General features: G+C 47.4%; 6 protein-coding genes across 6 annotated transcripts; 4 read left to right on the top strand and 2 right to left on the bottom strand.

Annotated features, from left to right (window-relative positions):
- Positions 1 to 100: 100 nt before the first annotated feature.
- I302_104748 (uncharacterized protein) lies at positions 101 to 2,640 on the top strand (the record flags this gene model as incomplete). The annotated part of the gene is made up of 4 exons (XM_019195750.1): positions 101 to 124; positions 187 to 651; positions 700 to 1,415; positions 1,473 to 2,640. 4 exons carry the CDS (start codon positions 101 to 103, stop codon positions 2,638 to 2,640), a joined length of 2,373 nt encoding a protein of 790 aa, XP_019042573.1.
- An 897-nt stretch (positions 2,641 to 3,537) lies between these two features.
- I302_104747 (uncharacterized protein) lies at positions 3,538 to 5,542 on the top strand (the record flags this gene model as incomplete). The annotated part of the gene is made up of 6 exons (XM_019195751.1): positions 3,538 to 3,793; positions 3,869 to 4,008; positions 4,080 to 4,151; positions 4,238 to 4,398; positions 4,451 to 4,694; positions 4,757 to 5,542. The coding sequence occupies 6 exons, from the start codon at positions 3,538 to 3,540 to the stop codon at positions 5,540 to 5,542; spliced, it is 1,659 nt and encodes a 552-aa protein (XP_019042574.1).
- Positions 5,543 to 6,803: 1,261 nt separating this feature from the next.
- Positions 6,804 to 8,252, bottom strand: I302_104746 (uncharacterized protein; the record flags this gene model as incomplete). Its single annotated transcript, XM_019195752.1, has 8 exons — positions 6,804 to 7,162; positions 7,252 to 7,381; positions 7,470 to 7,540; positions 7,630 to 7,718; positions 7,783 to 7,886; positions 7,975 to 8,085; positions 8,151 to 8,186; positions 8,250 to 8,252. The coding sequence occupies 8 exons, from the start codon at positions 8,250 to 8,252 to the stop codon at positions 6,804 to 6,806; spliced, it is 903 nt and encodes a 300-aa protein (XP_019042575.1).
- Positions 8,253 to 8,708: 456 nt separating this feature from the next.
- Positions 8,709 to 9,947, top strand: I302_104745 (60S ribosome subunit biogenesis protein nip7; the record flags this gene model as incomplete). Its single annotated transcript, XM_019195753.1, has 5 exons — positions 8,709 to 8,751; positions 8,819 to 8,906; positions 9,072 to 9,231; positions 9,562 to 9,696; positions 9,828 to 9,947. 5 exons carry the CDS (start codon positions 8,709 to 8,711, stop codon positions 9,945 to 9,947), a joined length of 546 nt encoding a protein of 181 aa, XP_019042576.1.
- A 616-nt stretch (positions 9,948 to 10,563) lies between these two features.
- Positions 10,564 to 11,532, top strand: I302_104744 (3-hydroxyanthranilate 3,4-dioxygenase; the record flags this gene model as incomplete). Its single annotated transcript, XM_019195754.1, has 4 exons — positions 10,564 to 10,633; positions 10,815 to 11,009; positions 11,171 to 11,251; positions 11,351 to 11,532. 4 exons carry the CDS (start codon positions 10,564 to 10,566, stop codon positions 11,530 to 11,532), a joined length of 528 nt encoding a protein of 175 aa, XP_019042577.1.
- Positions 11,533 to 11,968: 436 nt separating this feature from the next.
- Positions 11,969 to 12,775, bottom strand: I302_104743 (uncharacterized protein; the record flags this gene model as incomplete). Its single annotated transcript, XM_019195755.1, has 2 exons — positions 11,969 to 12,261; positions 12,544 to 12,775. The coding sequence occupies 2 exons, from the start codon at positions 12,773 to 12,775 to the stop codon at positions 11,969 to 11,971; spliced, it is 525 nt and encodes a 174-aa protein (XP_019042578.1).
- Positions 12,776 to 12,820: the final 45 nt, after the last annotated feature.

Genomic DNA, 12,820 nt, shown 5'->3' with positions numbered 1-12,820 from the left:
AAGAACAGCAGTGAATGTATGAGGAGAGCATGCATCCTTGATGCGACTTAACTGCCCACCTTGTCCTACTTCAACAAGTGCGCCGTAGGAATCAGTCATAATGGTATCTCCAGAGGTTCAAAGGGTATGTTCTGTTGTTTACCCTCACCAGTACCCATCGCTGACTCACATGTCTGTCGTATTCAGACGATCAACACCCTCAAAGCCAATTGGGTCTGGGTTCCCAACTGGACGGACTCGTCCTCTGAGAACACTGCCGCCAGATTAGTTTCTTTCACCCGGACTCTCAACTTGTCGAACAAACCTTCCGAGGCCATTCTGCACTTCTCCGCTGATACACGATACAAGCTGTTTGTGAATGGTCATAGAGTTGCAGTGGGACCATCAAGGAGTCACTCAACGATATGGTACTATGACACATTAGATATCGCACCGTGGCTCATAAAGGGAGAGAACAAACTGGAGTTCCTAGTTATCAGGTATTTTGCAGGATCGAGAGGAGGTATGCCCTTTGAAAGAACTACTTTCCCGGGTTTCACATGCGTTGGTACAGTCGGAGAAGAAGATCTCGCTTCTTCCAAGGGATGGAGCGCGGTGGTAGATGACAGTAAGGAGTATCCTACGGGTCTGCAGGATGATGTGTTTCTTCATGTGAGTCGTCCTCCGCTTCACAATGCTCATAGCTGACAATGCCGATAGATCAACGAACGAGTCTCCCCTATCCCTCCGAAAGAGGTAGTCACACCTGTCCCTTACTCTCTTAAGACACTGAATGGAGAATTGGCCCCATGGAGGCTGAGATCCAGAGAAATCCCTTTACCAGAGACTACACCAGTCTCAGTGAATACCATCAACGCTATCCAGAGCGCTTCAGCCGAAACCCAATGGAAAGATTATCTCTCTGGAAAAGGTGCCGTCTCACTGCAAGCAAACACCAAACACTCTCTAGACATCCAAGCGGACGTACACTCCACTGCATTCGTGAAATGGTCATTCACCGCAAAGGCAGATACCCAGATCAAACTCAAATTGACATATTCAGAGGGGTATGAATTAGAACCTCGCTTTTACCCTTGGCTCAGGACTAAGGCTAATCGTCTCGATTCCAAAGACGGTCTCCTACTTGGACCATTTGATGAAGTCATACTGAATATCCCGGCCGGTCAGGAGATAACATATGAACCTTTTTGGTTCAGGACTTTCCGACTTATACGATTCGAGGTGGAAGTTGGCAGTGCACCCGTCGACCTCGTCTCGTTCAACGCTACTCAGGTGAATTACCCGCTTGATGTCAAGGGCAGCTGGAAGGAAGCTGGAGACGAGTACAGCGAGAGGATATGGGATGTATCGATTAGGACACTCAGGAATTGTATTTTCGACGGGTATTCCGATTGTCCGTTCTACGAACAGCTACAGTAGGTGTACTTCTTGAACTCACTCGGTTGAGATTTCGCTAACACACGATATCATAGATATTCAGGGGACAGTCGATCAGTCGGGTTATTCCATTACCTGATATCAGGCGATGATCGACTCATGCGACAGGCAATCACCAATTTCGCCGCATCCATCACGCCAGAGGGCTTGACCCAATCAAGATTCCCATCGCACGTACCTCAAATCATCGCTGGATTCTCCCTCTACTGGATCCTCCAGATATGCGATCATCACCTGTTCTTCGGAGATACCCCGTACTCCAAATCGTTCGTTCCCAAGATCGACGGTGTCTTTGAATTCTTCGATCAACACACCGACGAACTGGGTTTGGTATCAGGTATCTCGGAGGACGTATGGCAGTACTGCGATTGGGTGACTACCTGGTCAGCGACAGACGATCATCCCGACAAAGGGGTTCCTACCTCTGGGAGAAACTCCAATAGACACACGTATCTCAGTTTACTTTACGCCTATGTTCTGAGAGAGGCAGCGAAACTACTACGTCAAGTTGGTCGACCTGGAAATGCATCGGAATACGAAACCCGTGCCGAATCGTTGAGAAAGGCGATAAGAAAGCATTGTTACGATGGAGAATACTTTACGGATTCCACAGCGGATATAGCCAAGAATGATGATCTAGCATATTCACAACACTGTCAAGTCTTCGCTGTCCTAGCTGGAATAACCACTACCGAAGAAAGCATCAGAATCCTCAAAGGATCGTTTGAGAATTCCAAATTTTCGAAATGCTCGTACGTTATGATGTTTTATGCTCTTCGTGCGTTCTCTCAGGCTAGCGACGAGCTGTACGAAGCCAGTTATGCGAACGTATGGGCACCATGGAAGAGGATGTTAGATAATGGGTTGACAACGTGGGAAGAGGACGACGTCAGACAGCGATCGGATTGTCACGCGTGGGGATCAGTACCTATCTACGAGTACTGCACTGAAGTTGCTGGTATCAAGGTGTTGGAGCCGGGTTGTCAGAAGGTATTGTTCAAGCCGCGCTTGAACCTTTCAGAGGGGTTGGAAGTGAAGGTGGCTTTAGGTGTAGATAACTCGGCGGAGGTGACCTGGAGGAAGGAGGGTAATGGGAAGAGGGTGAGCTTGAGTTTGCAAAGAAAGATTCAAGTGGTCAGTCACCTTCCTGGTGGGGAAGAGGAGGATCAGGGCGCGGTGACGGTGTTGAGTTTCGTAGTATAGATAGACAGGTATAGACACAGATACTTTACTCTGGATGAGATTCTTGGAAGTTCTCGGAAAGCGAGCTGGATCATAACATGGATGCCACATGAATTTGTGTATGTCATGAGTAGCACCTGTGACTAGCAGACTAGACACCGTCCGATAGTCCGGACTTCACACGAGCCATCGAAATCTCTGCATGCCAAGAGTCAGAGTCGTCGGGCCCCTTTGACTATGGTTTCATGACCTACCTATCTATCCCTTCCGTATTGGCAACAACCTTCTTCTCACTCAAAGCGTGCGTACTGCAAGTAAGATGACTCCGAGTGCTACGTCGGACCGGAATTCGACAAAGCGGTATGAGAATGAGCCGTCCCACCATATCATCGAACACCAGGTTGATCCCATGACAAGAAAAGGATTTCGATGAAGGGACGAAAATAGCCTTTTGTGAAGTATGTAAACCATGTTTTGCCTTACGGTAAGGGCAAGCCACAAGGGTCCAAAAGAAGAAAAAGCATCAAAGACATCTGGCGCATGGCCTCGCATGGCGCTTAAACGTAAGGGGAACGTGACCAAGTTCTGTTCCGGGTTTGAGCTATACTCTCCGTTCCCCCTCCACATTTGTACCTTCCCCCTTTAAGTGTATGAATTTTTGGCTCCGCGCCGGGTAGTGCTGTGTTGCAAAATGACGAGAAGATGATGAATGCATTGTATCGTCGCTGTAATGTTTTACCGTTATGTAGGTGCTCCGGATGGTCCTCCATGGGCAGGTGATCGTATATATACGCTATGAGATAAAAACATCCTTCATCAGAAAAATCGTCCGTCTCAAGCCCAAGATAAGAGAGCCAACTGATCCTGAGATTGGTTTGAGAAGATCGATACATCACTTGAAACGAGCATTTCAGCAAGATGGCTCAACCAACTACTGAACGAACACACGACATCGTGCCAGTCTCTTTGGACATGGACGAGAAGAACAATGAACTAGCTCACCACGATCATCTCCAGACTGCCGAGGAGATCCGTCGCACCATGTCGAAAGGCGGCCAAGTTCAGATGAGATCAAAGCACGATGATCTCGGGATCTGGGCGGCGGTCAAGCAAAACAAGAAGATCGCTTTGGTAGCCATGGCAGCTGCATTCAGTGCTTCTTTGGAAGGTTATCGTAAGTGCATAATTCCGGTTACACTTAATTCCCTGACAACAACCCATAGAGCTAATTGTGGATGGCGAACTACAGAAATCAACTTGAACGGCGGTATCATCTCGAACAAGGGTTTCATCCGAATCATGCCTCGAGATGCCAAGGGTGCTATTCTCGGGAAATACGTTTCTGCTTGGGGAGGCATTCAATCTACTGGTCAAACTTTGGGTCAGATCGTGAGTTATACTATACATTATGCTGGTCTTCAAATGGAAATGCCCCTTGCTAACATCTGTCATGAGCTTAGTTCTTGCAATATTTGACCGATTATCTCGGAAGGAAAGCTGCTTTATACACCCTTTTCATCTTCCTTGTCGCAGTGAGTTGTTGTAGCTCCACAGAACGCTCAGACTCAAGCCCGTTCCTCCGATGATGACTGATACTGATGAAACATGAGGAATATAGAGTGTCATCGCCGAAAGTCTAGTCAAAGGATGGCAAACTTGGCTGATCGCAAAACTGTTCTCCGGCATGGGCGTTGGCATGCTTCAAGCAACATTGCCAGTCTACCTATCAGAGATCTCGCCTGTCCAATGTCGAGGGTTTTTTATCAATGCTTATACTTTGTGAGTCTTGATCTAGCCGGGGAGGTGTTCATCTACTAATGTTGGGCAACAGCTGGTTCTGCGTCGGTCAACTTCTCGCGGGCGTCGCCTTGAATAGGTTGAATGCTAAAAACCCACTGGATTTCAAAGATGCAATCTACACCCAATGGGGCATGATCGGTGTGATGGGTGTGATCTTCATTCTCCTCCCAGAGTCGCCTTGGTGGTTGGTCAGTAAAGGCAAGCTCGACCAGGCTAGTAAGATGTTACACAGATATTATGGTCATATCGATGGATATAACGTACCTGATGAAATTGTGAGTCCGGCGCGCGCGTCAGATCTGGAAGGCGTCGGAGATGTCCGCTGATCTCCGAATAGGCAATTATGACTGCCACACTCGAAGCTGAAAAGATCGTGGCTCAACGAGAAGGCCAGGAAGGTCATTGGGCGGTTTTCCAAGGCTCAAATCTTCTCAGATTGATCATTGCCGCCTGGCCAAAGATTATCCAGCAGATGGTTGGTTTATCGGTGTTCAACTCGTATTCGACATATTTCTTCCAATTGGCCGGGAACAAGAATCCCTTCCTCGTCACGGTCATTCTGGGTTGCGTACAACTCCTCGCGATGATCATCACCGCCTCCTTAACCGACGCTATCGGACGACGACCCCTCACAGTATACCCATACGGAATCACCTCTCTCAGTGTCCTAGCTCTAGGTATCATAGGATGTTTCGATTATTCCAGCAAGTCCCTCGGATCCCTTTTGATCTTCTTCGCGTGTCTCGCCACATTCACCACCACCGGAGCTTCCGCTATCGGTTATGCCTATGCCGCCGAAATTCCTACTCAAAGGTTACGAGCCAGGACCGCATACTGGGGACTTGCGAGTTCCAACATGGTAGCAATCTTGTTCAGTTTCTGCACCCCATTGATGTTGAATGGCGATGCGCACTGGGGGGTCAAAACTGGTTTCTTCTTCGCCGGAACTGGTTCGATCAGTACTGTCATTGGTTGGTTCCTCCTTCCCGAGGTGGCTCGAAGGAGTCCTGCAGAGATCGACGAGATGTTCGAGAAGAAGGTTCCTCTACGAAAATTCAAGGGATACGTCACGGAGGTGCAGATGGTTGCTGAGGAGAATAAGAGGATCCAAGAGGGTCGATAAATCTCATTCGCGAAGAGAATTCTTCTTTTGGCCAACCACTCTCACTCCTGTACCTTATGTAGCGGTGTTCAACTTCTGCTCAACTCCCTGATTTACTACAGTCTTTCTCTTCTCAGCTTTTTTCTTCGTAGGTTTGTTTCCCGTAGGCTTTCTGATGGCAGGATGTATTGGTCGTCACAGGTAGTTAGCGCAATCTCAAGGCCATGTATTTAGCAATAATGCTCTTTGCCACAAATCGCCTTCTTCGTCACGCTTCGTTTCAGAAATCACGGTCAAGAAGGCGGTGCATACCTCCATGACTCCCTTCCAAGCTCTAAGCAGGCTCATAATGGAAAGCAAAAAGTCGACCGCAGTCCACCAGACGAGATTTTTGTCGAAGGACCAACGTACCTGCCTCAATCACCATCAAGCCGATCGCGATGTCAATTCGCATCCTTCATACAGTACACAAGTACACATTTTGTTCAACCGTATGATTGCCATACCCTACCGTGCTTCGGGCTTGTTCCACGTCCAATTTGTTACTCTCATGGTCAACATGTAAGCCCAACTTAGCCACGATCCTCTGCCGCTGTCTTCACTGAAACCCCAGATGATTAGCGATGATCTCGCACGTTCTACCCTTTCTTGAGCCTTACCGATCTACCTTACAGCATTGCCAAAGAGAAGGCAAGTCTACGTGTATGTAGCATCCTATCTGACTGAAGGATTTGATTGAATCAGCGAGTCAGGTCTCAATTGCGCATCTTTTATCGATCAAACATAACCTCTAACATCCAGTAGAAAACCCCGAACTTCTTGTGAGTAGTACGTTGAAGAAATGATGGATTCTCTTTTCAGTGATGCGCGACGTATGCAAATCCTGCTTCTGGGCACAATTCCTTGGTCCGGTACTAGTTGCTCATCCCTTTGCGGTACGTGGTAGGTCATCCACCAGCCCCACCTTCATTGAGATATGATATCGAGATTTGGGTCAGTAGGCAAACGTTCCACTCAAATCAAAACAGGTGTTATCATGTGAGCCTATGCTCAGGATAAGGAGTATTCTTCTACGTCTATGTGGGACCAACCGAAGTGAACATTTTCACGCCTCATTGAGCGTTTGTCTCTCCAACGCACGTCCCGATCACGACTCATCACCTGTTGTGGCGAACACCAACCTCATCATCCGTGAAAGGATCATGATATACGGATCCAAACATGAAGATGCATTCTACGATCTTACACTACATGCCTGCTTTTTCTACATCACTACGAAAACCTATTGTTCCTCCATAGTCACATCCTCCCCACCCGCAGGCGCTCCAGCCGGAGCATTCTCGCTCCCCTCCGCAGACTGAGCCTGCTCAGCAGCAGGTGGTTGAGCAGCTTCCTCCTGAGGTCCATCTTCAGGTTCCCCCCTACTTCTCCTCCAAGCTTTCAACAGCTCCTCGACACCTTGGTTCTCCCATACTCTGAAGTTACCTCGCTTGGCCGCTGCAGATTGGCCCAGGTTTTCTATCGCTGCGTCGGGTGGACCGATAATTGCGATGGACGTGTTGTGGAGGGAGAGGGATTTGTCTTGTTGGAGGGTGTCGTGCAGGGCGGAGAGACCGTGGTTGATCAGTTCTGCGAGGGGGGCTAAGGGGTGGGAGGCATCGTTAGTCAGTAGAACACGATACGAATTGGTCACGATAAGAGAGGGATACGGATGATCCATCCAAACATACCATCTTCAAAGTTCTCGAAATTCTTTTCCAAATAAGTCTTGGCACTTTGACTTCTGGCTCCAATTGAGTGAGCGTAATATTCGAAAGCAGTACCAGAAGGTGAGAACTCGTAGAGATGAGGGCCAGTTTCCTAGACATAATACCCAAAAGCATCAGCTTGATCTGCGTCTATATGGGGGAAGGGCTGGACAGCTGAGCGAATGAGAGAAGACACCCACGTCTTCGCCGATAACTAAGAACCCTACTCCGTATGGTCTTCTACCGTATTCTTGGGTGTTGGTCTGTGCTCCTATATTGCGTTGTTCCGAGTCAGCTGATTCCTTTGAGTCTCCTTGGCCGCCGAAAGAGTGTTAAAAATAATGAGCAAGTCACACTCACGATCAGCAATGCTTTGTACGATCCTTCCCACAGGTATAGCCCTTCCGAAGGTCATGCGTGATCTCATAGCTTGTTGCCTCATGAAGTTGCTGCAGCAGTATTATCGTCAGCTCCATCTGCTCTATCCGGACTCGAGCGAGACCTCTAGCTCACCTCAACACTCTCGCATCACTCGTCAATCCGGCAATAGCCACACCAACATGATCATCGATCCTTATCAACTTCTTTTGATATGTCGCTAATTCACCTGTTGATCGCTGCGTACCAAACGATAAATCAGCTAAACTCTTGGGTGTGCTATACATCATGAAACGACGATAAGAAAAGCGGGGGAAGGATACTCACCTTCAAGGTCAAAAGAACAGCATGAGTCTTTGATCGCAGGCCAATAGCTGCTGATCCCTGTTTGACAGCTTCCAAGGCGTATTCGACTTGAAACAACTTTCCTTGAGGGGACTGAGCGACATGGTAGATCAGTTAGCTACATCTCTTGTACAGAAGACTTTGAGAAGGAAGCTCACGAATGTGGTGTTGTCCGAGTCGTATGAATTTCGGAACTGTCAAATGTGAGACTGATCAGTACATCTGAAATGGGGAAGTGGAGATTGGATATGACATACCATGATGGACTACTGCTTCCAACTGTTCGAGGATGTAGGACAAGAGGAGGATGGTGTACCTGTTCAGTGGACTGGGTGAGCGTGAAGGCGGGAAGGTAGCTCGAGTCTTAATTGATCAGTGGAGATGTTGGGATGATGGGTTTTAGATATAGACTTGTGGATAACTGGACACTCCTTGAATGTTCAACGATGACATGTCATCCTTCATTGCGTTTGCGCGTCGTTCATCCTCAACTACAGTACGGTGAAATGTGGGGCACCCCATTAAAATTAAATCTCTTGTTATTTCTTTTCATTTTATCCCGGTTTATTTGTCCGGCTCGCGTGGTAAAAGTTGAATCTGCAAGGAAAGATGTAAATATTTCATGTCCACTTGCGAAGGCTCATGTCTGATAATTGTATATCATAGCAATATAACATCTTATAATCAATTCCCAAGAATCATACAATCAAATCAAGATGAGACCATTGACAGAGGAAGAGACAAAAGCAGTTTTCGAGAGTGAGCTTTGCTTCCTTCTGTCCCTCCTCAAAGAAGGTGTGTAGCTAAATATTGTGTGTGCTATCAGAACTCGCAAATTACATAGGGAAGAATCTGGTTCATCTGATAGATAGAGATGAGGATGATGCGTACTGCTTTAGGCTGCATAAGGATAGGTAGGTGTTCTGACTCACCGACTCTCCTCTGAGCGATATGTGAGACGGAGTCTGCATAGCCAAGGGAGATGCTGGTACAATAGATTCTGCTCAACTCTGTTTCAAACGATGAAGACATTTGTGTTCAAGCCATTAAAGCTGACGTATGGGGACCTTCTTTCACAGAGTATACTACCTCCCCCTCCCAATGCTGCACTACGCCACCTCCGTTGCTCGACCGAACTTGATATCTCTGGGAACATGTTTCGGGAAATTCTCGAAAACGGGCAAGTTCAAGTTGGGTATAACGTGTTTGGACTGGTTGGCAAAGTATGCAAAGTACAAGGTGAGTCAGATTAGTTTAAAACCCCATGTACGGGAGCGTACAAGTCTTTGGGGGAGTAAGGAGAGTCTAGCGGACATGGGAAAAGCCATGCGGGAAATGTCTCTACGTTAACTCCCCCCTTCCCCTCTCCTGCCTCTCCCCTGCCTCTCCCCTGCCTCTCCCCTGCCTCTCCCCTGCCTCTCCCCTGCCTCTCCCCTGCCTCTCCCCTGCCTCTCCCCTTCCCCTCCCCTTCCCTTGTCCTCTTTCTTTCCCAAAGGCTTTACTGCACGGCCCAAGTGTGATCTCCCTACATACGACACTGGCTAATGGTCTGTTGCTTTACTCCGCTAGGTCTGGATCAAACCTTCGGGAGAATTACCATTCCTCTACGGTAACCACGTAGCTAAAGCCCATTTGGGAAGGATAACGGAGGACACCCCCGAGCATCAGGGTGTGGTGGTGTACAACATGGCTGATGTGCCTTTGGTGAGTCAATTCAAAATCTCCACACTTGATAGATAAGGGAAACATAACGGGACGAGATATGTTGAAATCGGACATCGATTACTGCTCCACAACGAGGATATCGCTAACACCCTTGCTTGCTACTTCTACAGGGCTTCGGGGTAACAGCTCGTTCGACTATCGATACTCGTAAATTAGATCCAACAGGTATAATAGTATTCCACCAAGCGGACGTAGGAGAGTTCCTGAGAGATGAAGATACGATGTTCTAGGGGATAGATCGTTGAGGGATCTAGGGTGTCTATGATTTTTTCTTTTCCAAATATTCGCTGATTTCGTGGACTCCATATTCATGTATGTAAATTATAATTTCTATTACAAAGGTCTTGCTCTGTCATGACACTGGGGTTGTGTCTGCGGATGCGGAAGCCAATCCATCTTTCTGTCCAAATGTCGGCCTAAAGAGGGAGGAGATGGACAGATTTGTAGATAGACTGCTGCACGGCAAGGTCTACGTACACAATAACCTTTCCTGCATTTCTTGCGGGTCTCATCCATGCTAAAGCTTGTGAGGGTATCTTGGGCTGAATATTCATACATAGCATGTATGCAAGCATATTTTTAAATTGATTGGTTCCATCGGATCTTACCGGAATATCAAAGTGGAGGTGAATTCAAGAAATACAGACGACGAATGTTGCTATTTATTATCGAGTTAACTTAGTCATCGATCAAAGTATTACCTATATTCAGCTGTATATCCATCTACTAACAGCATCACAGACGAAGTAAGAGGACAGGCTGAAGTTGTCAATCACTGAAAACACACATTCAAAAGTTCAGATCAACCATTACCACCATCCCGAAAAGAAGGAGATAATCAACACGATGTTACCCCCCGCTATCAACTTTCCGAAATGGTTGGAAGAGAATAATCATTTGTTGAAACCTCCAGTGGGTGAGTATAGTATACCGTCACTCCGAAGTATCAAGTACCACAAACATCTGTTCTATTATTGTCATGATCTCTTTGATCGATGGCATGCATCTCCTCAATAGTTACCTACGTCAGACCAGCTAGGCTCTACAATCTAAGACCCATAAGTCCTGTTTCGCTGATCATCCCGATGTTGTGATAGGCAACAAATGCATGTACAAAGGCTCCAACTTCATCGTCATGATCGTTGGTGGGCCCAATACCCGAGTGGATTTCCATGTGAACACGACGGAAGAGTGGTTTTACCAGTACAAGGGGGGTATGACGCTCAAGGTGGTGGATGAGGGGAAGATTAGGGATATTACGATTGGAGAGGGAGAGATGTTCTTATTGCCTGGTGCGTTTGATTTCTCTTACTAAACGTTTGTCGGGAGCTACGAGGTGACAAGGGGTTATCGTTTCGTCGGATGAATGAGAGGGGTGAGGGTGGGTGAGAGGGGTACGAAGTCAATTGACTCATTGGTCCTATCGCTGATATTCCCATCTGAATGGTTATAGCCAACACTCCCCACTCACCTAGAAGGGTGGCAGACACCATCGGCGTGGTACTTGAGATGGTCAGACCGGGAGATGCGATCGGTGAGTCCAAATGATCTGAGCGCTTGAATACCCGTCATCCTCGATCGCTACTCCATGACCATATCCTACCATCTGCTCAATGCTGATTCGATCATGCAGACACAATGAGATGGTACTGTCCCTCCCCCACCCACAGCGACACCCTCGTCCAGATCCGAGAAGTGACGTTCCACTGTTCAGATCTGGATACGCAGTTGAAACCTGTCATTGAGAGGTGGATGAACGACGAGGAGTGGAGGACTTGTCCTGAGTGTGGGGAGGTTGCGCCTGCCAAGCCGTAAATTTATGATGAGATGTGTGACGAGATTGGAGTCGGGAAGAGGGAATGGGATGGACGGGATGTTGTATATTTGTATTTAGAGGTATGAGATCATAATGGGTGATATGTGGGAAGTAAAATTTACGTTGATCTTTGCGATGAAAGCGGTTAATGTTGCAGTTCATCGATGTTGGGTGACTCCTTATCAGGAGAGGTAGATAGTGTTCAAAGGCGATAAAGAACGTATGTTGCATTTTCGCTGACGAAAAACAAAAATTATATGATACATTATATGACATCGTTCCATCTGCCTTCATTTCTCGCGCAAGTTCCTAGATAACCTCGTTTTCATCTCAACAATCAATCTGATTCAGGGTGATTCCATCCCATCATCCTTCTCTTCACATGTTCGCAGACTGAACCCTCTCCTCACACCCCTTCATGTCAGAAACATACCCTCACAACAACCTAGGCAACTCCTTAATCTCCTCTTCTACACCTTCATCCTCTCCACCAACCACCCCAACCCTCTGCAGCACCCTCTCAACAACCAAAGGCAATATCCTCTCCCTCTCCCTCTTCTCCCTCACCCTCTGTCGTTTCTGCTCCATTCGTAGTTGACTTAACTGGAATTCCAGCTCTTCGATCTTGCTGTTGGATTCGCTAAGTGATTTGGAGTGGGAGAGGTGGGTTCGGATGAGGGAGAGGGAGAGGAAGAGGGTGGTGGATATTAGGAATATTGGGATCATTGCTGTGGCGGGTGGGCGGGTGGGTGGGCGAGAATTTGCACATATAGGTATTGGTTTGTATCGTGTTGTATTATAGGGTGAAGGGGGAAGCAGGTGAGGGGATGGTTTGTTATGAATATCAAGGGGTGGGTATTAAAGTTACGATTATTGATGGTGAGAGGTATAGTTATCGTGCATAGTTATTTCAGCCATATTGGAAGTTGAGTTAAATGGCAGATGGTAGCAGATATATGAACGATAATTAGCATTCTCTCTCTTATACCTCAGCAGCATAGCAGACTCACCAGGAACTATCTCCCTGTACCACACCATATGCGGACTAGGCTTCTTCCCATTCCTCGGTGGCTGATTCGCATGTGCATGCGCATGCTGGTGTGCATGGTGGGTAGCTGTTGATGAAGTGGAGTTGGAAGTGGATCGGGGGAAGGAATAGTGAATGGATCGTGGGAACGGCGTGGTCCTGGCGCTTGCTGTTGTCTGACGGAACAAACCGGTTCGAAGTGTGTTGAATGACATTGCTCCTGTTGTCCTTGTCACTGGAATATCTCTTCCTTGATATGC

Source organism: Kwoniella bestiolae, chromosome 3, assembly GCF_000512585.2.
Source record: "Kwoniella bestiolae CBS 10118 chromosome 3, complete sequence".
Lineage (NCBI taxonomy): Eukaryota > Fungi > Basidiomycota > Tremellomycetes > Tremellales > Cryptococcaceae > Kwoniella > Kwoniella bestiolae.
The sequence above is the reverse complement of the archived record's forward strand: the minus strand, read 5'-3'. Positions and strand labels throughout refer to the sequence as shown.